Below are 24,964 nucleotides of genomic sequence, written 5' to 3' on the forward strand. Positions count from 1 at the left end.
AGTGCTGGCCTTAAGATGGATCCTTGCAGAATCCTGCTAGTGACTGGTTGCCAGACCAACATAGCCCCATTTACTAGAACCCTTTAAGCCCGGCCCGCCAGCCAATTGCTCACCCACTGTACTGTGTGTTTATCCAGCTGTATGCTGGACCTCTTGTCCAGGAGGATTCTGTGAGAGACAGTATCGAAGACCTCACTGAAATCCAAAAAGATTCCCTTGGTCAACTAGGTGGGTAACCTTGTCATAGAAAGAAATTGGGTTTGTTAAGCAGGACTTTCCGCTCATGAACCCATGCTGGCTGGGACCAATGACTGTGCTGTCGTTCAGGTGGTTTTCACCTGAAAAGTAAGCACAGAACAAGCTGCTACAGGCTGTGCCTGGGGCAGAAGAAACATGCTTACAGACACTTAACACAGAGCAGTTGGCAGCTGTCCAGATCACACCCTCGCTTGCTTTAGAGTAATTTAGGTGCATGCCCACACTCTTCGCCTTCCTCTTCACCAACGCAGTATTATTGCTTGGAAAATATGGAGCCCAGCAATTGTTTATTCCAATTCTAGTGAGTCAGACCCAGCTGTGGCTGAAGGTGTTTGAATTTGTCTGTGGCTCATGCCAACAGCAGTTCTCACTGGAAGGTATAAAACAGAAGTCAGAAGAGATGTGTGATGTAATAGAGTTTTGCAGTACACAACTCAGGGAGAGGGGCGTTAGTTCCCACACTCCTGTTCTTCTGAGAGACACGGGAAAAATACTTGTTTATCTAGGACGGCATAGCACAACCTCTTCAGCTCTATAAAATTGCAATCAAGGTTCTCACTGATATTTGGTAAAAATTTCTGTTTTGCTGCTTGGGAAAACTACTTTTATCTTCTAGCTCCTAAGGCAAGAGAGGATGACCAACACAATCAAGCTAGAGCCCAAAATACTTAACACACCTAGCAGCATTTCAGTTCCCCCTCAAGTATTTTCAAAAAACTATTAAAATGTCACTTCAGTACAATTACCCAGAAGATGCTTAATGCCTACCACCTAGTGGATTAGCACAGCACAACCTTTGAACACACACCAAAAAAAAAAAAAAAAAAAAAAAACACAAAACACAACAAAACAAAACACCACAAAACAAAACAACACTACAACTTTCCTCTGTCTGAAGAAGGAGGATCCACGCAGGGCCTCAAGTGCTAGAAAGCCATGAAATCCTACCCATCCAATATATCTTCTAATTAGACACTAATCTACATATCAGACTATAACCAAAAAATAAGTGTATCAAAACATTTTTTGAATGACATTGAAAAATAATTCCATTAGAAACTAAGTAATTCCACGAAAATCTGAATGCTTCCATTTATTAGTGCAGTTCCAACCTTATACAAACCTATGTGCAGCCTGTAATCTCTTTCATTTTTCATAAGAACCCAATCTCATACAAGTGTGAATGAATACATCTCTGGAATTTGTACAGGCAAATGTCAAACTATTGCCAACCTTTTTCCCCTCTCCACACACTTGCACAATCAAAATAAAAGCAAGTAACATATCTGAAGTTATAAAGAAGAAAAGAACCTATTTCTAATAGCAAAGGCCAGAAACACCAGCATGGTAATATTTCTACTAATAAAGTCCTCTTCAAAAGTTCTTACTGCCTCTACAGAGCCTATTTCCCTGCCTACTTCCCCACTTCCTGTTGTTGGCTTGGCTGGGTGCGAAAGAGAGCTTGATATAAACATGTGTTTCTACACTGTTTATTTCTCACCCTTCCAGAAAACAAAACAAAACAAAAACAGCTTTAAACATTTTACACTTTGCTACACTAGTCCACAGTGTACCTTAACAAGGAAAGTCTATAATTCAACCATAAAACCCACTGCCACAATCTGCAGGACAACTGCACAGACTTTTTAATTGTAGGTTCTTTTGTTAACACCTGCCTTCTACTAAATATTGTGTGCTTTGTGAAGCCTTGGCAGTCACCAAACACAGAACCATAAGAGAAAAGCTGCTTTCAAATCCATGAGCTAGATAATAATTTGCCTCTAGTAACAAAACATACAGGAGACAGGATCACAAGTAACATGGAGAACTACAGATGCACAATTTAACTCAGAGGCGTTACCTAAAGCTTCATCTACTGCTCTCGAGATCTCAAACTATAAAACATTTAAGAAACACCCTCCACAGGTGTCTCAGAATCAATACTGATAAAAGCAACCTCCTCACCTGTAATGTTCTTGAGCGCTCAGTGAGGGGCAGTTGATCTACTTCCAAAATTAGTTCTTCCACTGCTGAATACAAGCTCCGCTGCACTTCATCTCTCTTGGTAATCAGTTCATCTCTTTCATCCTATGCACAAGGAAAAGCAAATCAGCAGCCCACACCCAAATGCCACATACACAATGTGTAAGTGATACAAAAAAGCATTAATCCCTGAAAAGTAGGAATAGTACAATACATCCCTGACTAGGAACGAGTGAAAAAGCAGATTTTGTTTTTAACCTCTGCCCCTATGACATGACCACCTTGCACAAATGCAGCATCCTTCACAGTGTAAAAACTATGACGTTATCAGACAACTAAAGAAACAGTTTCTGCATGACTGTTAATAACACTGGGAGTCCTAACTGCCACTGTAAACTTAAAATGTCCTAGTTGTCTTGCAGTTTTTTATACTATTACAAAAATTAGAATTTGGATTATCCACACTTGAGTACAAGCCAAATTACAATCATCAAGTCAGACTGCAAGAGATTTATTGCTTGAGAAGGATACTCTAGAATAAAAAAAAAAAAAAAAAAACAAACCACAACCTTTTTCCATTTTTTTTCCTTGTCTTCTAGCAGGAAAGACACGTGATCTGTAAACTCCCTATTGATTATCTGCATTAAGTTCATTAAACTAAAGATAATTTTCTAGAAAATAAAATGGTTTCCTTTGGATGACTGGCAGGACTAGTCCTGCTAATTGGAGAGGAACCCTGCATTCATATCAGATGATGTACTTAACAGACTCACCAAAACCAAACCTTTCAAAATGGATGAAGCAAGTTATTCAGAAGCATGTTTGCAGTGTTCTTTTCACAGTGATTTAACCCAATATGCTCACAGAAATATGAAAGTATATATGAACATAGAAGACCAAACTACAGTTTTACAGATCTGCTGTAAAATTTGCTATTCCATTCTACATCCATCTCCAAAAATATAAGAAGCAATATGACTCAAGTAGCTAAGACATCCTGTCCTGACACTCATTCACTTCCCCACCTCCCCCCCCCAAAAAAAAAATTAGAAAGTCTAGTGTGGAAGGCAGTCAAGAAACAGAAAACAACAGAAGAGTTAACCATGGCACTAATACCAGTTTTATATGGAGCCAAACAGTGCAATGCTTCTTACTAACAAGCAATATTTAATATAAATATATCTGTAATATAAATATGTATACACAAATACAGGTTCTCAGAGTCTTTAAATTTAGTTTATCCAGTGAATGCTTAGAAGCTGACTTAATCAGGAGTTGATCAGTATCCATGGAAGACAGACTAGAAACCTTCTGCCTGTAACAGACAGAATGAGATCCAATGGTTGGAAACTGAAAGATGGACAAACTCTAACTAAAACCCCAAACTCCGCTATACACTGCTTTCAAACTTGGATTATCAATTGGACTGATGTTGTAATTCAGCCAGACAATGGTGGGTTGGATAATAAAAATCAGTGGATTGAGCTCTACTACAGAAGGTGGGCACAACGTATCACTTCAGCACTTAAAAATACGGAACAACAACAAAAAAATTAATAGGCACTTTTGCACCTTTTGGGCATCTCTGGTGACCAAAAGCACACACAATTTTTACAGACTTCCTGCTGGTTTTCCTGCATAAGACAGGAGCTAGTTTGCAAAAGAATACTGTATCACACTACACAAAAAGTACTATTTATGACACAGGGTCCTCTTTCCTTTATAAGACAAGATTTCTGCAGAATATTACTTCAAAACCTAGAGCAATAAGACTTGATGTAGCAGAAGATTTAGCCAGGCAACCAAACTCCAATTAATAACAGTTCAAACACTAGAGTACATTTAACATTCTACACCTGACTAAACGACAATCCAGGAACTCCAGACAGCTCAGGAGCCACAGGACAAGTCTCCTTCCAACATCACAGCTCAGCTAATGCCTGTTAAATAACAATAACTTCGGAGAGCATTTAGTACACAGGCAGTATTTTAAGTCTGCTTTACAAAGGTATAAGCTCATCACAACAGCAAACAGTAAACTTAAACTCCTTTAGAACAGGCTAAAGGCTTCTCAAACTACAAAATTCAGTTTATTTTGTGTCTGGTCCATCTTATACCTCTCTCTCAAAAACAAACAAACAAACAAACAACTCCAAGAACAACCACAGACTCTGTCGTACCAAATGCTACACTAGCTTACTATCTTGTTTCCGGTAACTATGGCAAAGCTTACGAAAGTCCACAAGAGCAGGTTATGTACAATGCAGTCACCTCATAAACACATTCTTGCTTTAGTGTGATTTAGTGACCTCATAAGCAAGACAAAAAACATTAATCCCCTCCATGGACAAGTTCTAATCAATTTTTAGAGTCTATTTCTACTTCTGGCCCCAGGTTTTGGCTCCTTTCAGTCCAAATTACTACTTTGCAGTATATGGAATAGCTAAAACTAGCTCGGGTATCAGCATCCTCATTAAACAGCTCTATTTATCCCACCCTCGCTCACCTTTTTAAAATAAGAAACTGAATAGTTCCCCTTTTTTAAATACCGGCGTGATTATTTTTTCATTCTTCCCACAAAAAATGCTGAATATATACCCTACAGTCTCCAATAAGTTTCTAAATCAAAACCACAAATTATGCAACACATCCATGAAACACTGTCTATAATGTCTGAAAAGTGAGAATTTGTATTACACCCTACTACTATGGGTATCTGCCTACACTGCAATCAGGGGAAATCCTAATTATTCCTGTTTTTTCATCTGTAAAGCTGCCATCCTCTCCATAACATTTCAGAGGAGAGCTGGTTAAGTTATCAGGACCACTACCTTCCTATTTGGACACACAATTTACATCAAATTCTATAATTAGTTTTGAATATATTTTTAAGCATTTCCACTCCAGAATAACCATCTTTGTTATTTTCATACACACCATGCCCCAGTACTACCTCAGTTCACTGATGATTTTCCTATGTTTCCAAGACATATTTACATAAATACCTTACTTACAACAAATGCTCTAGTTGCTCATCTTCATTTTCGGGACAGTATGCAGGAGAGACCCAGTTAAACCAGTATAAACCAACTACAAAAGCATAAACAATGAAAACTGAAATAATGTGATTTCCTCTGCACTCGAACTTCGTTTGGTTTACTCATATCTGTGGTATTTGTTTAAGATGGATTCGGTTCTCCAAAAGCAAGACAAGACGTTCACACCCAAGAGTTTACAAACAGATGAGGCTTGTGACAGTGAGAGAGGGCATCAGCGCTCCAGGGAGGTTAATGAAAGAGCACCTTGCTTAGGCAATGTTCTGAATAGCAAGATTTAACTTAGTGAAACCCCTTTTGACAGCCAGGTTGAGAGACTAAGCAGCGTTCAACAGACTGCTATAGCTTAACAGCCAGCTACCTCATTCACCTGTTTGGGTTCACTGGGCTTCCTGTGCACTGGATTTACATGTACCTAGTTTTAACTCAGCAAGAAACAAAGTTAGTGACAGCAACATAGTCAGTTGCACTATCAAAAATATTTGCCAGCCTACCTACAGTCAGTATAACTTAAGTACGGATGACAGACAGAATAACAAGCGCACCCTTCTACTGTGTGCCTCCTGGACATTTTTGTATTTGAAAATAGAAGAGCCAAGATTCTGTGGCATGTTACAGCACATAAAATAGATCTTTAAAAATCAAAATTATTCTCAGGGAAAAATGTTAGGTCACTACACTGCACGTTGAAACAGGACAACCTTTACAGCAGTGTAGCTCTAGCACAATGCAACCAAAACTCTTGTTCTGTACCCTTCACCTACTGAAGTCTTCAAAATGCTTGAGACAAATTCCACAAAAGCCTTGAGATGCCCTGCTTCCAGCTGCTACCAATTCATTTTGAAAATGAAATTAATTCTTCCTACCTGCATACCCTTTGCAGCTCTCAGGCACTCTGGAAGATGCCTGACATCCAGCACAACTCATGTCTTCTTCATTTTTCCCCCTTTAAAATACTGGTGACACTATGACACAACTTCCCCTCTTCAGATAGCAAGATTTCTCTTTCTTCTATTTTTTTTTTTTTAAAACAACAGCATGCTCTTGAAAAGTGGTAAGATTTCATGCCACCATTCACATACACCTTAGCTTAGGCAACCAAGAGCAAAGTCAGAATGTGCAGGGAGGCAACCAGGGGTGTGTTGTGGATTTCTGAACAAAACTAGTTTTCAAGCCATGCGTGAGGACACACCTTGTAAACACAAAAGAGAGCTACACCAGCACATGGGGAGCTACCAGAAGCAGCACAGCACTGTGAGCTCATTTCAGCAGTATTTCAAATATTTTGGCAGTGTAACACACTACAAGACAACATGCAGATGTGACATCATTAGTGATTCACAACTGAAACAGGGGACAATGCCCAGACTGTCTTAACATATTCCAACAACTCAGTCCATCAGAAAAATCTCTAGCGCTCTCCAAGAATGAAACCTCTTTTCATGATGCTTCTCATGAAAGAATGCTGCCTGCTCAGGTTGGCAACTCAAAAAAAAAAAAAAGCCAAAAACAAAACAACCCATAAACACTGTCACCTGAATGACATCAAAGCAACCATCTCCTCTACTGAATGAATATTTTGAAACTCCCCAGCCACACCACTGTATCTGTATCTGTCCTGATTCATGCCCACATTAAGAGGTTTTTTTCCCCCTCTATCCCCAGCCCTAACTGAGTCAAAGCAAAACTGGATGAGGGGGGTAAAAACAAATTCTAAGACAGCTTTGCTTTACTGTTGTTCAACAAGGCTTACGGACCCGCTTGAGCTCAGCCAGCCCACGTAATCTCCAGAAAATTGCAACTGCTGCTATTCCACGTGGGATGAGGAATTCACCCAAGAAATGCTCGTGCCAGTGAATCCCTGGCTCCCGGGCACCTCGCAGTTTAGCTGTTCTTCTACACATTGCTCCCCCATACAAGCTGCAACACTAAAATGTCACCTGCTTATTAATGCTTATCCTATCATTGTCAAGTTTAAACATTTGAGTTTCCTTTCACCTACCGCAATCAAATGCATGCCATGCCATACATGTTTTAATACATTCCCCCACAAAAGCAACACCAGAACTGACTTGGGTTCTCCTCATGGTTCATTATTTTCTAGTCCATTTCACGAGCTGTTAAATTCCATGTAATACGGCAATACTTCTTAAGTAAACACGTTCAAAAAGTTTTATGTTATATTTGAAAACAGTCACAACACATTTGCTGGCATCCTCCCTGTGGCACAGCTGCCATCCCTTCCCTGCCTCACACAGGAGAACCTGCCCGTTCCCAAAAGCAGCATCACCCCACACAAGAGACACAGTACGTAATCATCTTTATCGACACAGCCTTGCCCACCCAGCCAGGCAGGCTTTTCCAGATCTGTGGTTGCTGAGAAGTTGCACTAGATGGCAGCTTTCCCCTATACAAGTCCATCCTCCTATACAACTGTATTTGCGTACAACTCTCCTTATGCCACCACTATAAGGGATCCACCCACTAAGTAGTGACAGACTGCTTTAACAAAAGGATTTAAAGACAGATATTGCAGCTGCACAGATAAAGTAGTTTCTAATTATTACAGAACAGAAACCTATTAGCTACCATGTTCTGATTTCCACATACTTCTTTACAAAATGATGGCATCAAAAGTCTGGGTTTAACACAAAAAATAACGCTCCACAAACGCATCAGTTGTAGTAAAGGCAGCAAAGCCTCTGACATTATCAAGCACAGGGCAGACATTTCCAGGCTGTGCTCATGCTGTCCAGCTACAAAGGCTAAAACACTCTGTAAACAGCTGTTAAATTATAGCTCTTGAGAAAAAAATAATTCCATCGTACCACGTTTCTGCATAACTGAATCCTGTCCTGGGCCAAGTCATACTCTGTCCAAATCTTCTGCAGTTTTTCCAAGGAACACGGAGCAGTGAGACATCCTTCTGTAACTGCTTTTATGGCTTTTGAGAGCTGCTCTCCAGAATGAGTGTTCTTATTCATGTGCCTGAGTTGTAAGGAGGAAACAACATTTTACCAGATTTTTTCCAAACTTCAAACAGTTTAAAAATGCTATTCAAGCCCCTTGAACATATTAATTGAGACAGCACCTGCCATGTTAATAGCCTGGTTTCTTTCAAAAGGTAGCAGCAGCAGCAATTTGTCTCATTCAGCTGTTAAACCTTTTTTGAGGAAGAAGGACCAAGAATACATTCATTGTACCTCAGTATTGACAAGCCTGTACATGGAAAAATCTCCCCTGATTTTAATTTCTCTTTTTTTCCTATTTCCTCTCTTGGTATTGTTTTTTTAAACTCATCTCCCACAAATACATACAGCAATTTATATATTCCTTCTTAAAGGAGCTGATGGTCATTTCTGTTTCAAGTCTTCCCACTACAGTTTTGTCTCTTCTTTTAAAACTAGAAGAGTCATTCGAACTACCCAAAGATATACAGGTCTCACAGCAATACAGATACCCAAGGAACTCTGACTACACTGCAACTTTGAACAACTAGCTGCATTTACTAATTGGCATCATCCTTGAAGATGGAGTTGAAAGCTCTTCTTGCAACAGCTGCAGTGAAGAAGAAGTGAACCGAAGCCATCTGATAAATACTGTGAAACAGGCAATGCAAATTCCAATGTGAGCTTCCAAAAACCTTAGGTTTCAGCCTTGCTTTTGGAGAATACTCCTCTCTGTATAGAACACTACATTTTTCTTCGAAAATAAACAAAACTAAACTTTTGGGAAACAAACACGCACTCGTGAATTCAAGAGATAAACAGGGCAATGATAAATAGTACTATTTTAGAAAAAAAAAACAACACATACCTAACTTCTTTCAATGACTTCACCTTAGCAGCCAAACTTCTCATTTTTGTTCCAATGTAAGTACGTAGGGTTTCCTCAAAACTTTCAGCAGTTTTCCTGGATGCTTCCTTCTCTTTCTGAATTATTAATCATTTTTGGACCAGTGATTCAACAGAGAAAGGTAAAGACAGATCAACAGTCACAACGCTCATCCAGGGTTACTAACATGCAGACCATAATTTAGACTTTTGAAAATTAGAGAGAAACATAAATACGTGCATACATGCACGGAGCTGACCCTCTTTAAAACACTAACAAAATGTCTAGAAAGATATACAAACCAATGAGAACAATTTTATTTTCTCTAATAGTTTCTTAAAGATTAATGTTTCTTCTTTTTTTCCTCTCATTCCAGTAGTGATGTGTTCAAGTATATTTCTTCAATCACTCCCCCGTTGCTAGCAAGTCTTCAGACAACATGGAAATTTTTCTTTCCTTGCTGGAAACTTCCAGCCCCTTAGTTCAGGGAAATCAAGTCCATGACCTCATTAAACTCTTTATTCTCATCACTATCACACCACAAAATGGTGCAGCAAAACAACAACTCTCACTGTATGGACAACCATCCTGACCTTCCTACAAGGAATATTCTTGACCCAAAAAAAGCCCACACATCAGGCTACACTCAAGGGGCAACCTAAATTTAAAAGCTCTTGCTCTCATACCACAGAGATGCTTTTATAAACTTCACTTTAGGTAATGAAACACAGTCTTTAAAAGTTGTTAGCCTTTCAGACTTGCTACATATTAAAAAAAATACACCCACAAATTAAAACCACAAACATAGAAGGATTTAAATAGTTTTCTATTTACAAATGACCACCCAAAGTCTCACAACTGCAAGGTGTTTTTTTAAGTACCCCTCAAAGTCACCACCACACATCACCCTTCTAGAATAAAACACTGACTCCTATAGTGTTTTTTGCAAAGAGCAATTATTTTCTTGCATAAAAGAACATACACAACCTTGTCTTTTAAAGCAGTTTACTTGCATTCAACGTTTTTGAAAAGTAACTAACATTTCCAGAAAACAGCTTTTAAAAAAAACACCAGACTATAGACAAGGAACGCTTCTAATAACCCCTTGCATTGAAGTACTTTTTCTTAGCTGCAGACATGTATTCTGTTGCTTATTAATTTACTTTGCATAGAAGAGCACAAACATCACACCCTCAGCTAATGGAGAATCTGTGCAATGACAGGTTAGTATATGTTCCAGCAGAGGTGTTCTAGGTAGAGGTAACTGAAGAGGAAAGCTGGTTATGAAGAGTTGTATTCCGCAAGAAAGAAAAAGGAAATCGCTGTGAGCAAGTTCAGGTTTGGGGGTGTCAAAGGGATTTACACGATGGCAGATTTTCCTTTGGTATCTATAGAGATAAGAGTTTGCCCAACATTTTTCTGAATTTGTGCAAACACAACATCCTTTCACACAAGCTCTACTTACTACTGCTGTTTATCACACTTCAAACTATTCACAGCATTTTTAAGCCTATCAGTAACTAAGTACTGTGCGTCACAGTATAAGCTTCTCCTGGAAAGAAACATAAGCATTTTTTCTATGAAGCAGCAATTAAGGAAATAAGCATTTTTATCCAGTTCTAAAATTCCGCAGCTGCTATGATTCTGTGATGCTTACGAGTTTTCAGCCCAGCACACAGAAAGCTGTTTTTTTTCCTCTAAGCGAGTGAAAAAAAGGCAAGGATAACAGCCTTATACACAAAGCGTGTTTTTAATCCCAAAGTGCAAAACTCCACCTTCAAACTGAACGCCTACACCCAAAGCAGCAGTTGCACCAAGCGTGGCAGAAGCCAGCACACACACCAAAGGGAGCCCGGGTCCAACCTGGGCTGCAGAACCTGTGAGGACACACACTGACACCATCTCCCCACACCAGGGCAGGACAAGTCTCCACTCCACCAGTTTAATCATTCTGTACTCCAAACAACAGGACACAGATGAACTGCAGTATGATGAAACCATGAAGACAGGAACACTGACAGAAACACAACAAGGAGAGAAGCATCTAAGCATCTGCTTTGCTTTTCCACATACCTGAAGTTCACATTTCAGCTCTTGAACCTTCAGTTCAAGTTCCTTCTGCCTCTGCATGAGATTAAGATTCTCCTTTCTGAGAATTTCTTTCTCGTCAGACAGCTTCTGACCTGATCTTGTTTGGGCCAAGCTGGTATCTGGCACCGAGGTACAAGCAAGTGTTTTTTCCCTTTTAAAAATGAATGAAGAGGAATTAATTACAAAATAAAAACAAACGCACCAAACTACAATATGCATTCTTTCATGTTACTGTAATTTCAGTAATGACTACAGAACACCACATCAAAAATACTATAGAAGTACCTACAAAATCACACTTCACTTCTTCAGAATTTGTCTTCCTCTCCACACCAGTCTTTACAAAGACTGTTACACAAAACCGAGGAAAAAAAAAATACACCATGTGAAGACAACCCTTTATATGTTTACATAGTCACTAGCTCAAAAGTCTTTCCTGAAACTGAGAAATAAGCTTAACAGCAGAGTCAATTATACTGTTAAGCGGCATTCTTTATTTTATCAGCACTGGGGAACACTGGGGATCATCCTCCGTTAGTGTTCCAAAGACTGGATGCTTTTGTTTGCTTATATTCACATAATTATTACATATGCATTACAATTTTTGAAAATTCTGACATACATCTATACTAAGAAATAATTGATGATGTTAGTTTTAATTGTCTGGTTTCTTACTTACACCTCTTAATTATTAGTTAAATATAAACTAAGCGCTCTACTTCTAAACAATGTATTACTTTATCTTCTGTCTCCCTCCTGTCATGCAGAAGGATCTGAAACTTGAAAAATATCCCCTCGTTTTGCAGGTGGTCAGAAAGCATTTATCATGTCAATTGGTTAATGATGGGTACATATTTTGTAACTTAATCACAGTATACATTAATTTAGCAGCTTCTCTTAATTCCCATCCAAAAAACACCTTAGAATGACCCAGAAAAGTCAGGGTGCATTGTAATTCACATCTTCTATCTCCTAAACAAGCCAAAGTTGATGTTTTGGATCTATACCCTAAAAATTATTTTTATAAAGAAAAAGAGTGATGTGAAGCCATCTCAGTGTAGCACGACAGTACCGTACGGTATCAAAGCTCCACTGGACCCCACATCACCTTCATCTGCACCCGCATGGTTTTGGTTACCTCCCAACTTCTTTCCTTCTGTTTCCTTCGCGGGCATACTATATCCCAGAAATGCCTGCGACATGCAAAAAGTTAAAGGACACCAGAACATACAGAAATGGCAGAGAGAATCTGCTGGCTGCTCAGGCCAGTCAGGATAGCTTGGTATACAAAAGTATGTCAACACTGAGCACAAGGAAAAAAAAAAGCAGCTTGCTTTTTAAAAATCAGATTCAGAGCATATCTATAACTCAGAAAACAAAGCATATCAGAATATCAAAATAATTCCGGATGAGGCACTTTGCTATAGACTTTTTGAAGAACACTTCGTTTTATATTCTAATAGTATTTGTTAACAGCATAGACTTGCCTAAATGATTTAACTGTAAAACAGATTTGGCATCTTTCTGGTATGTGGAAAGGGGTGCCTTCAGGTAATTCATTAAAATGTTTTGAGAAAGTTCAAATTATGGAACATTAGCAAATTCTAAACCTGAGAACATTACTTCTTACACCATCTCAACTTTCTGATCGCAAAGTACCATCTTTCCCGCCCACAAACATTTCTCTCAGCAGCCCGTTGCCATGGCAACCCCAGCAACTGTAGGACAAGTCTCTTTAAAAAGATTTCTGACAACAACTGTTGTAACTGCCAACTTACCACCACCTCTTGTCAATGTAATTACAAGCTGCAAAGACATCGTTATCCCTCCTAAAGCTTACTTCAAACTGTGATTGCTGGCTTTATTTCTTATAAGCATACATGGTTACATTCCAACACAAATAAATCACCAAAATACGTGTGTCCTGCTAGGCAAGTGTACTTTTACATTTCACATTTGTGTCCAGTGAGTTGTTAATAGAGGTAAATAGACAATAGCTACAAAAAGTCTCAAGGGCCAGTCTCTGGAAATATCACAGGTACTAAAACAAACATCATTGCATCATCTATCACTGCCAAATCTTCTAGAGGCCTGATGTCCTGCAGCCTTCACTCTCAACTAAGCTTCCTGGTACCTTCTCCTCTGCTGACTACATGCTACCCTCCCCTCTTTTTCAAAATCTTGTAATTGAGGTACCTAAAACCAGTCTGTATCTGGAAATCAGATGAGAAACAACAAGCAATCCAACCAGCAACAATACTAATGAACAGTTTTCTACAGATTAGTGTCTGAAGTCATGCACACACACATGGACTCACATGTACTTCCCTTCCATTGAGTACTAGCATGACTTGATGCTGGAATGACAGGAACTGAACTTTGTAGTTTAGATACTCCCTTCCCTTTCCACCTTCTCATGTACCCACATCCCAGCAACCAAGCTACTCAGATCACTCTGACAAAGTTTCCTATGACATCCCACTGCCTTACTTCGGGCCAAACATAAGGTTTCCGGTAATATTGTGATTCCTTGCGCTGGCAGCTACTTGGTCAAGGCGTCCTCTGGGGATGCTGTACAGTGCATGATCAGACCTGTTTACCCACAGGGGAACTGGAACTTTTATCTTCCGATGTTGGTTTTGCACAACATCTACGTTTCTGTCTTGCGCATCTTTTGTGTTTCCTGGAGATGTGCATTTTTCAGCAAACCCTGCCTTGGCCACCTCTTCTCCAATATCTGTTTTTTCAAATTCTGCCTGGGCTATAATGGTACCATCTTCATGCTTGGCTTTGTGGCGTACTCTTATTTCTTTTTCAAAAACCAGGCTGCTCAAGAACTTCTTCCCCTATAAAATAAAAATACAATGAAGTTGTGTACTGGACACTCTGAATGCTTTTAGTTGCAATCAGTCATCTTTCTTCTAAGAGGACATGTTTAAGATCAAAACCCAAAGAACTGCACAGGTAAAGTTTACATTTAACGTATTTATTCTGAAACAGTGCTGTATCTGTACAACTATACCCGATCTAATCACTGTCAATGCCAGACTGGACCTCAGCACCAAGAGTTTTCCCCCAGTGTTCAGTTTTGAATAATTCGGTGTTACTGGTAAGTGACAGAAGTCCAAAGTCCCATCAACTCTCAACAGAAGCTGGCAAACAGGTTATGCAAGCCCTCTAAAGAATACTAGACCAACAACTTAACATTATTATACAAAATAAAATGAAAAACATATTTTAATTATTACATTGTTTAACAGTCTTTGAATAAGTGGTCCAGAAGTTGAAACAGATCAGTGACAAATGAATCATTATGTGTATTCACCCTGCGGAAATCTGCCTTACTGAAACTACTCATTTAGAAATCAGGAAATGCCAGAATTGGCAGCTATCCGTTTTATCAGTAATATCAAAGAATAACAGCTTTGGAAGACTGGGGAATGCACTCAAGACCTTCACAAGACATCTGGGAGAAAGATATCTTTTACTAGCAGGGTTTTTTTTTCTTTTTGCCCCACCACTTCTAAAAACAAGCTGGTTTTGCTGAAAATTAAGAAAGGAAGGGTTGGGGGCAGGAAAGCTACACCGAGCAAGCAAATAAAGCTTTACCTCAAGCAACAAGAACTGTTTAAAACAACACCCACACCACTACACAAAATCAAACCCCAGGGAACTGAGAACAGAGATTTTCCCCTGTCTGAAGTAATGACATTAAGAAATGTCAACAGGACCACAGGGACGAGACCAAACACCAGGGGTGTGCAGATCTCTGGATGACAGAGGGACAGGACAGCAGCGTCCTGCGTCCTCCTTGGCAACTACTGCTCCCGAGCCACCGGCAGGTGAAGCAGGGGCAGTGCCAGCGACAAGCCTTGAAGCAGCATTCCATTAACACCGTGGTGTCTCAGAAACGCAGACTGCCACGAGTAAAACTTGACCAACAGCCACCAGTGCCACTCAAGAGGGCTTAAAGCTTTTACCAGCACTGTTGGCTTCAGATGCTGAGCCTGTCACGTTCATTGCTGGCGAGGGATGACAGGGTTCCTGCTGCCACTCACATTCACCCACTCTTCTCTGTCCTGAACAGAGACAAAGGGCATTCAAGCATGTCACAGACGTCAGTCAATTTATCACAGGTCCTGTGACCAAGTAGAGGTATTTTTCCCTCTGAAGGGAAAGAAACAGAGGTATTTTTTTTCCCCAGTGCCAGAAAGAATTCAGGAAAGTCAGAAATAGACCTGAAGCTCTGAAGATGGTAGAAGTACATTCCAAAAATCACATCCCAGCACAACCTGAATGTTTTTTGACAAAACCATTTTAGTTTCTAGAATATGTTCAGGACAACAGACCAGACAGTCGTTCCCAGCATGCCCTGCCTTCACAGTTAAACATCCAGCTCTTCAAAGACTCCTCTTGGTGACACTGTGCTGATACATGACAGTATCTGTTACAGATTGCAGCATCTAAATGCTTCAAAATGTGTTACTCACCTGATCAAACATATTTAAGTTCTGATCAGTTGGTATCTGCAGTCCCCAAAGTCTGTACTTCTTGGCAACACTTGGAGATTGCAAGTTTGGTGGAATTTCAACTATGTCTGATCTATTCAGAACCTCAGAATTTCCATAGTCAATGTACAAGACCTGACACTGCAACAATAATATAAAATCTAATCAGTAGAGGCTACACAAACCTCCTACAGAAATATGCACTGACAACTACTAGAATATAAGCATTTTAACACACGTGCATGTTGCAGAGATCAGGATCTTCTGGACAAAACATACACATCCTTCAGAGCAAGGAACCAGGTCAGTGAAATCTCTTCTATTGGCACCTGCCTAAAAGCTTAGCAACAAAACTTTAAATAACAAAATAGATCTTTGCAGATTTTTTTTCATCTAAGGGCTACAATTGAGAAGCACTATAGAAGACTTATTTCAATTGACAGATATGCAATCTAATGTTTCCATGCCAACCAGCCTGTCTAGAAATTATCACTTTAAATAGGAACTACTAGCCTTCTGTATCAGTCACTACATGCTGATTAACAGCTGTCTCAGGTCATTTGCATCAGTGCTAACAAGTCACACGAACGCTGCCATTTTCCCCACTCAGATGTTTTGAAATTAAATTACATTGCTTAACAGCAACTACCACTTGTGAGTCTCTTTATCAAGAGATACAAACCACACTTCCCAAGTATGCCACGTATGCCAGTCTTTTTATCAGCATTTTTCAAAATTACAGGCCACCTGAATTCGCATCCCACATGTATATTCACTGTTCTTAAATGCATTTACACAGCAAGCTTCAAAAAGAGGAGTTGCATTTATTCCTATCATCCTGCACATAGAACTGATATACAATCAAAGACTTTAAAAAAATGGTTCCTGCCTTTTCATTGTTGATCACTTGCTGTACCATACATCTGTACCAACATCTATCTTCTGAAAAACAGCCACCATAAATCTGGAAATTGGGGAAAAATATCAATAATAGCATTCTGAAAATATAAGTATACCTCAAAATATTTGTAATACATTACAAACCCTATTTTCACATTCTTCTACAATTATCCCAACATCAGTATGAAAAAAAAGTAATGCATTTTATATTTTATCTCTCAAAATAATATATGCTAATGCTTAAAAAACATAATCCTTTACTCCAAAAACAACAGCTCAAAGAAGATTTTGCAACTAGAAAAACACCAGCATTTTACACAGCAGGCTCCTGTGGCTTTTCTGTTAATGTGCTGCTACATTTTATTGACACTGACAGCTTAGTAAGCCCGACAAAGGAACAGGCCAGTCACACCACAAACATGCTGGGTTTGCTGTTGGTGCTTTTTCTTCCTTTTCAACAGGAGCGTAGAAGGTCATTTACCTGTATACACAAATAGTTCAGATAAGTCATTTTATTTAAGCCTTACTTTGCCATCAGCAGTTCACACACAAACACCAAAGCTGCCATTGCTCTTTGTATGCTTGTCACAGAACTGCTATTAAATACACCCTTGTTATCTTCTTAAGAACATTCTAATGTTACCCTCTTGTAGTATTTCCTGAGTGTTAAAAAAACTATGGTTGCATAATTTAAATTAAGTCTGAAGAAAGATTTAAACTTGCTCACAAAATGTAAGTGTTATATTTAGGAAAGCCAGCAGTTCTTAAACAGATCTTAAGAGACTACAACCAACAGCATCATCAAATACCAAGAAAATACCTAAGAAAATGGTTGCATAGAATTAAGGCTTTTACATCCGGGTGAAAAACAAACTCCACATATACACAATCTACTTACCTTACTAAAATCAGGTTTGCCAAAAACTGCATTAGCCCGAGGGCAAGCTTCTGCCAGCGCACAACTTAATTTCACGAGGTCACTACATCTATCAACATTCTGAGAAGTGTGGAGAGAGGGTGCAAGTTATTAATTGTCACTTTTAATAGATGATGGCTTACAACAGCCCCAAATTAAATCAAAACTGTTGCACTGCTGTTGAGACAAGCGATGCCCCACCTTAAGCTTTCAATCTTCATTATTTTAGTTGTATTTGTAAGCCTGCTCTCATTTTCTTCCCCAAATTAATGAAACAGATCAGGGGCAGGTAATATATCCCAGATAAATCATTAGCAATGAATTTTTTAACAGTTTCATTACCAGCTTCTGCTAGTAGTATGCAGATCTTACTTATCAATCTATCCTCACAAATTTTAGTATGTATTTGGTGGTGTTCTTCTTTCTCTCCTTAATACAAGAAAGGAACAGCTCTGGCACGCCCCTCGTTCTCTTTATATGCAAGACTTGGGTTTGGGTTTAGCTGAGAAGCAGTCTTTCCAGTTATAACTTGGTATCTGAACCACTGTAAAACTGTGTAAATTCCAGTAACATGACATTTGTTAGATAACATTCTACTCGTAATTCAAAGGAAAGGATCCGGAGCTCAGAGTAGGAAAGAAAACACTAATGCAACTAAACTTTGTGTTAACCTTAGAAGTACACTCCTAACCTTACAATATTAAAACCACTGTGACTGACACTCAGAATGTCAGGGCAAGAACCTAAAGGAGAACTACCTATGACTATTACATCTAAAAATCCCTTTTAGAAGAAGCTGCTCCATACACAGAATGAGTGAAGTTTGGTCCCCCTCCCCAAATTCCCTATTGGGACATGACAAGCAGCATTACCTTCTCTAATTGTCTCAAAGCTACACAGGTGCTGATTAACATGCACACACCAACTAGCCAGCAGACCAAATAGAAAAGACAAGTTTTGGTACTTCTTCTGGATTTTCCCCTCTCCCTGCTGCACCCCTCCCACATTAATGTAAACCACTCATTGTTTGGGGTTTTTTACTTTTCCTCACTCCCCTCTTCCAACATCCTCCTGCAGATCTACACAAAAAAGGACCAAGCATCTCTGAACCACCTCCATGTCAAGCTTCATGGACACTGCTCCACATGCTCAACTGATTGAGGACAGGGGATCCACCCCTGGCAGGGCTCCGACTGCCTCCTACGGCATTTTTCACTCAGCAAGTATTTTAACCCTCAATTTATTTTCTTTTTTTTTCAAGAAAACCCAGCTACAATTCAAATGGATGGAAGAACAGTTCTTTCTGACGCTTCAGAAAAGAATAACAGATTTCAGTCTAAAACGACACAATAAACTTACCATTCTGAAATGAAAAGTAACTTTTCCCCCCCCAACATCATATGCTGTAATTTATTCTGACTTTTACAGAAACTCGGCAGGGGGGAAATAAGATGAAACACCTCAGTTACAATCAAATATTCTCTTAATTCACCTGTGCCCAAAATGTCACAGCATCTTCAACGTGGCAGCCCACGACATCTTCAACTTGAGTGAGGGGAAAGGAAAAAAAAAAATTATTCTCAAGTGTAAGACTATGTGTGTGTTTTATTTGGTTTGAAAACCACCTCGAATTACCTTTGTCATACTCTGTGTCTCCATCCATGACAACTGGCTCTGAAACATCACAAGATAAAAGAGAAATTAGGGCGTTTTTCCCCAGGCCCGTGGCGTGGGGAGGCACCGGCAGGGCCCACACCGCCCGGCCCCGAAGGCCCCGGGGTGCGCTGCTCAGCGGGTTCCGCTCTCCTACCGCCGCCCCCGCGCTGCTCCTCGGTCCTTCCCCTGACAACCCAGAGCCACCCGCTTCTTTACTGAAATACACTTCTTCACGCCAGGAAGCAACCGGACCGGATCGGACCGACCGCCCCTTCCCGCCAGCAGCACAGAGCCCACTCCTCACCGTGCCCCCCCGGGGAGCCCGGGAGCGAGGTCCGGTGAGGCTTCCCGCCCACCGAGCGGCCCCGCCGCTGTCTCCGGCGGCCGGGCCGGCTCGGGGCGATGGGCTCCGCCGCGCCCGCACGTGCTCCCGCTGCCGCCCGCAACTCCCGCCACCCGCCCTGCGCATGCGGCCCCGGGCGGGGCCCGGCGGTGCCTCCGCTCCCCTGAAGCCGCAGCAGCGGGGAGGTGCCTGCGCCGTGCCCCGGCCGCCGCTCCCGCCTGCGGGCAGCCCCTGACCTCGGCCCGAGCGACCCCGCTCGGGACAGCTCGCAGGCACCAGGCTGTTGCTACAACCCCGTGATCCTGTGCCGTTCAGTGGCGGTCGGTGCGTGCTCGTCCTGGGTGTGAAGCACAAACCCGGGGACTCTGACATCCTCTCCACCAGCCTCGACACACCCTTTGAAGGTTCTGATCCGATTCCGCCTGTGCCATGTGCCAGTGCTCGCCTCTTGGTTTCACGTGCTGTGATTTGCAATTTTCTTGCCTTACTTGGTACGAGAACAAAAACTGACAGAGCCGTGCCAGTGTTCCACAAGTGAGGTGTTATGGTTGAGTCTGGGACTTCCCCAAGGAGGTGACTGCAGGAGCACATGGGCTTAGTGCCCAGCCAGGGGCTGACCTGCACAGGGATGGTGAATGTAAATTTAGAGCTAAATCAGTGTAAAGCAAATAACAATTTACGAGAAGGCAAATGGTAAGGGATCCAAAGCAAGTGTAGGCTTCTAGACAAAAGCACGGTCTTTTGTGATTAAAAAAAAAAAAAAACACAAACAGGTACACCTGTGTAAGGCCTTTTAGACTGGAAAGCCTTTGTTGGTTTTTAAAATTATATTTGTACTAAGAAAAAATACTATCACTAACTGCAAAGTTCTCTCTTTCCTTAGGCTACATGGCTACAACTAAACTACCACTAAAGACTTTTTTTACTTTGAGGGTGCCAGAGCACTGGAACAGGCTGCCCAGGGAGCTTGTGGAGTCTCCTTCTCTGGAGACCTTTGAAACCCACCTGGACGCATTCCTGTGTGATCTGCTCTGGGAGAACCTGATTTAGCAGGTGGGTTGGACTAGATGATCTCCAGAGGTCCCTTCCAACCCCAACCATTCTGTGATTCTGTGACTCCAGGGACATACAGACACCACACCTACAAACCATTGAATACACACAACCCGCTGCAAAGACACTGACAACTTGACAAAGTTGCACAAATCCCACACTGGCAGTGTATTCACACATTACATTCCCCTTCCTCCCAAACCTCAGACAGACACATCTCATATTTAGTATCAGAGACACACAGAAGGGGAAGGAGCCCTTTGCCCTCCACTTGGGATCACTGACCACTCTCTCCTATCATAAATAAGCAAAGTACATGTAAACCTTTTCATAGGGTGATTAAAAGTAGTGAAAAAATGCTGTTCTACACTCTAAGAGTGTTATAGTAATGGGAAAAAAAATATTTGAAAGCCAGATATTTTTAGAAAATGGGAAGTACTGAAGTTTCACCTAAGACCTACGCATCAGCCCAGAGTCCTCAGTGTGTGACAACAAACCATTTCCCCCGTGCCAGACTCCTTGGATTAGAGTCAGAAACAGATCATGCATCCAGCTGAATGGCAGATGTATGCCCAGAAATAAATCATACAGATGAACTGATAACTTATCTGTTCCATGATATCATGGCCAAAGTTCTCGACTGCTCTCAGGAAAACAAACCATCAACGAGTACATGTTAAACCAACCTCCTTATTTAATGACCACTGGTAATGGCAAACTTACTAGCATTTGGTCTCTGCTTCTACCTTTACAAAAATTTTCTTAATAGAATTATGAAGAGATTTTTCTATAGCATTGGAGGCTGCAATTTTGATCATACAAAATGATGATTTTTTTTTTTAAACTATAAAAATGAGTCATTTCAGTTAGGTGAAAATTTCACTTAAGACATGACATCTGTGTCCAGTTTTCACAGCCAGCAGTATTATGAGATAAATCATACCTCTTTTTTTCATGTATAGATATGAATAAAAAATCTGCAAAGTACTACATGAGTACCAAGAAGTGAAAAGTAAGCCTCCTAGTAAGAAACACTAGTTTGTTTTACTTTGATGTTATCAAAAAGGGCCAAAAATGATCAGAATTCCTAAGTAATACTTAATACAGCTGATATTTTAATGATCCCACCTGTTTTCCAGCTAAAAAGAAATAACCATGAAATAAATGTAATAACTTTGGTATAATTTAAGTGGAAATTTTAGGTAACCTTAAGCATAGAATACAATTTTTTTTAAATCGACTTTGATAAAACCAGTTCATGATGATCAAAGTAAAGTTTAATAAGACTGAATTTGTCTAACTTTTAAAACCGACAAATATTTTTAACTCAAAATGTCAATAAAAGCACAATACACTGTTTCCTAAAAGTAAAAAAGGAACGTTATCATTATAAAACAAACACTAACTACAAGTTTTCTGTAACTATTAAAACCTCTATCTGTAACATTATTTTTCTGTGAGAAACCTCATCTTTGAAATACACACATGCATTTCTGGAACTGCATCCCCTAATGGATAGAGCTATGGGGATAAATAGGAGAGTAGAATAAACTTCAACTATTAAGCTTGTAATGATCTCTCTGAAGACTGATTTTTTAATATATATTTTTATTTACCATTTTTTCGCTAATGGAATTTACATTTGTTTGTTTCTTGTAATTCTGTTGTGAAATCCCCATTTACTTATGAGGTCAAGTATCTGTAGAAACTATTACGTATTAGGACCAGGAGAGGGAGCTCAAATTAATGTTTTTATTTAAGTTAAAGCAGTATGTCACAGTGTAGAATTTAAAGGTGAGGTACTTTTAAAGCATTGATTACACATTTTGATATTTTCTGCATTTTAATTAAAGTAATAGATTAATCTCTCTGACTGGCATCTGTAGTGATGGCAGCATAGCTCAGAGTTAAGGTAAATGGCCTTTTTTAATCCCTGCTCTTGATATAAAGTCTCAGTCCATATATACCACCTGAAAAGTCTTCAGGACATGAGCCATCTTCAAGTATGTTTAAGGACAAACTGACTTACACCTCCCTGCTTTCCAGAGAGACTAAAAAAGTTAGGCCTTAACCATAGAATCATGGAATTGTTTTCACTGGAAGAGACCCTCAGGATCATTGAGTCCAACCATAACCTAACCTAACTCTAGCATTAAACCATGTCCCTAAGAACCTTATCTCTATAGCTTTGAAACACCTCCAGGGATGGTGACTCCACCACTTCCTGGGCAGCCTGTTCCAATGCCTGACAACCCTTTATCTGAAGAAATGTTACCTAATATCCAATCTAAAGCTCCCCTGGTGCAACTTGAGGCCATTTCTTCTCATCCTATCACTTGCTACTTAGGAGAAGAGACCAACACCCTCCATGCTACAACCTCCTTTCAGGTGGTTATAGACAGCGATAAGGTCTCCCCTCAGCCTCCTTTTCTCCAGGCTGAACAGCCCCAGTTCCCTCAGCCGCTCCTCATCAGACTTATGCTCCAGACCCCTCATCAGCCTGGGCACCCTCCTCTGAACTCTTTCTAGTACTTAAATGTCTTTCTTGTAGTGAGGGGCCAAAAACTGAACACAGGATTCAAGGTGCAGCCTCACCAGCACCGAGTACAGTGGCACAATCACTTGTCTAGTCCTCCTGGCCACACTGTTTCTGATACAAGCCAGGATGCTGTTGGCCTTTTTGGCCACCTGGTCACCCTGCTGGCTTATGTTCAGCCGGCTGTTGACCAAAATCCCCACATCCCTCTCTGCCAGGCACTTTACAGCCACTCTTCCCTGAGCCTGTAGCACTGCCTGGGGCTGTTGTGACCCAAGTGCAGGACCCAGCACTTCTTGGCCTTGTTGAAACCTCATACAATTGGCCTCAGCCCAATGATGCAGCTGGTCTGGATCCCTCTGTATGGCCTTCCTACCCTCCAGCAGATCAACACTCCCACCCAACTGGGTGTTGTCTGCAAACTTGCTAAGGGTCACCCAATATCCTCATCCAGATAAAGAGATTAAACTGAACTGGCCCCAATACTGAGCCCTGGGGAACACCACTCATGACTGGCCACCAACTGGATTTGGCTGCGTTCACCACAACACTTGGGGCCTGGCCATCCAGCCAGTTCTTTATCCATCACAGAGTACACCCATCCAGGCCATGAGCTGCCAGCTTCTCCAGGAGAATGCTGTGGGATACGGTGCCAAAGGCTTCAAATTAAAGGAGGGCAGATTCAGGCTGGACACGAGGAAGAAATTTTTTACAATGAGAGTTATAGAATACTGGAACAGGTTGCCCAGAAAGGTGGTAGATGCCTCATCCCTGGAAATATTCAAGGCTGGACAGGGTTCTGAGCAACCTGGTCTAGTTGAAGATATCCCTGCTCAGTGCATGGGGGTTGGACTAGATGACCTTTGAAGATCCCTTCTCACACAAACTGTTCTGTGATTCTAAGTTAGGTCAGGCTCTGCTTTCGCTTCCTAAACTGCTGCCTCTGCCAGTTATTCTGTACCGAGTTCCTGCTGTGCTGCTTTGCAGATTTAAACCACCACACAAAGTTACCAAATTTTAAATTTTCCTGACCCCTGCTTTTAACACAACATATACTGCCACAGCTGTGAATATGGCCAAAGAATACAAAAGCACATCTCCCTTCTTGAGGGGCTCAGTCTGTGTTGGATTAAACGTGATGAAAGAGTATAATGTGTTGGTTAAATAAGTTTATACCAAACACTATATTATTATTTGTTTGCATGTAATAAATAGCATATCCATTTCCACTCAATGTTTTCAGAGGTTTAGTGTATTAGAATAATTGTTATGGACAGTATCAGACAAACAGAACTGGTAGAACAGTACTGCTAGAGAAATTTGGGAGAAGGTATACCAGCAGGATCCTTTCAAGTAGCTAAGAATTATGTATGGAAGTGGGTTTACCTGTGTACAGAATTTGACATGTAAAAAATATTTATACATTGGCAAGAACAGAGCCCAGAGAAGGGTGAGAGAAGAAGGCTGTGTTTGAATTTTACGTAAAGGCAATGAAACCAAGAGAAAGAAAAAATACATTTAAAAGAAAATATTAAAATGTCAATATTAACAGAACAAATCCCACTAAGTAAAAATCTATGAACAAGATGAGTTCTAAGGACTCTACAAATAAAGTGTGTCATAGAAGTCTAAGAACAGGACATATATTTTCTTTGCCCTACTACAATGTAATATTTAAATACATGGTTATTCTCTCAGACCTTAAATAGTAGCTCTGTCGATCTCTACGTATGATTTCCCATTCTTAAAGGAATATCTATGTGACAATTCTGGAGATTAGAAACAAATTGATTAAAGCACCAATTTTATTACAAGAAGATAATTAAAAAT

The 24,964-nt window shown here is 40.4% G+C and overlaps 1 protein-coding gene across 1 annotated transcript in view; it reads right to left on the reverse strand.

The window, feature by feature from the left end:
* Positions 1 to 19,917, reverse strand: part of STK31 (serine/threonine kinase 31) — a gene marked incomplete at both ends in the record, with an annotated part of 40,020 nt that extends 20,103 nt beyond the window's left edge. The window contains 11 exons of the mRNA XM_082044604.1: positions 2,224 to 2,346; positions 8,126 to 8,285; positions 9,114 to 9,229; positions 11,205 to 11,373; positions 12,300 to 12,415; positions 13,823 to 14,068; positions 15,713 to 15,871; positions 16,620 to 16,694; positions 17,529 to 17,627; positions 19,039 to 19,091; positions 19,182 to 19,917. Of these exons, the coding sequence (XP_081900730.1) occupies positions 2,224 to 2,346; positions 8,126 to 8,285; positions 9,114 to 9,229; positions 11,205 to 11,373; positions 12,300 to 12,415; positions 13,823 to 14,068; positions 15,713 to 15,871; positions 16,620 to 16,694; positions 17,529 to 17,627; positions 19,039 to 19,091; positions 19,182 to 19,917 (2,052 nt within the window). The remainder of the gene's footprint in view (positions 1 to 2,223; positions 2,347 to 8,125; positions 8,286 to 9,113; positions 9,230 to 11,204; positions 11,374 to 12,299; positions 12,416 to 13,822; positions 14,069 to 15,712; positions 15,872 to 16,619; positions 16,695 to 17,528; positions 17,628 to 19,038; positions 19,092 to 19,181) is intronic.
* Between the last annotated feature and the right edge of the window lie 5,047 nt (positions 19,918 to 24,964).

This window comes from Streptopelia decaocto (assembly GCF_964273445.1).
Source record: "Streptopelia decaocto genome assembly, chromosome: 2".
Taxonomy (NCBI): Eukaryota; Metazoa; Chordata; class Aves; order Columbiformes; family Columbidae; genus Streptopelia; species Streptopelia decaocto.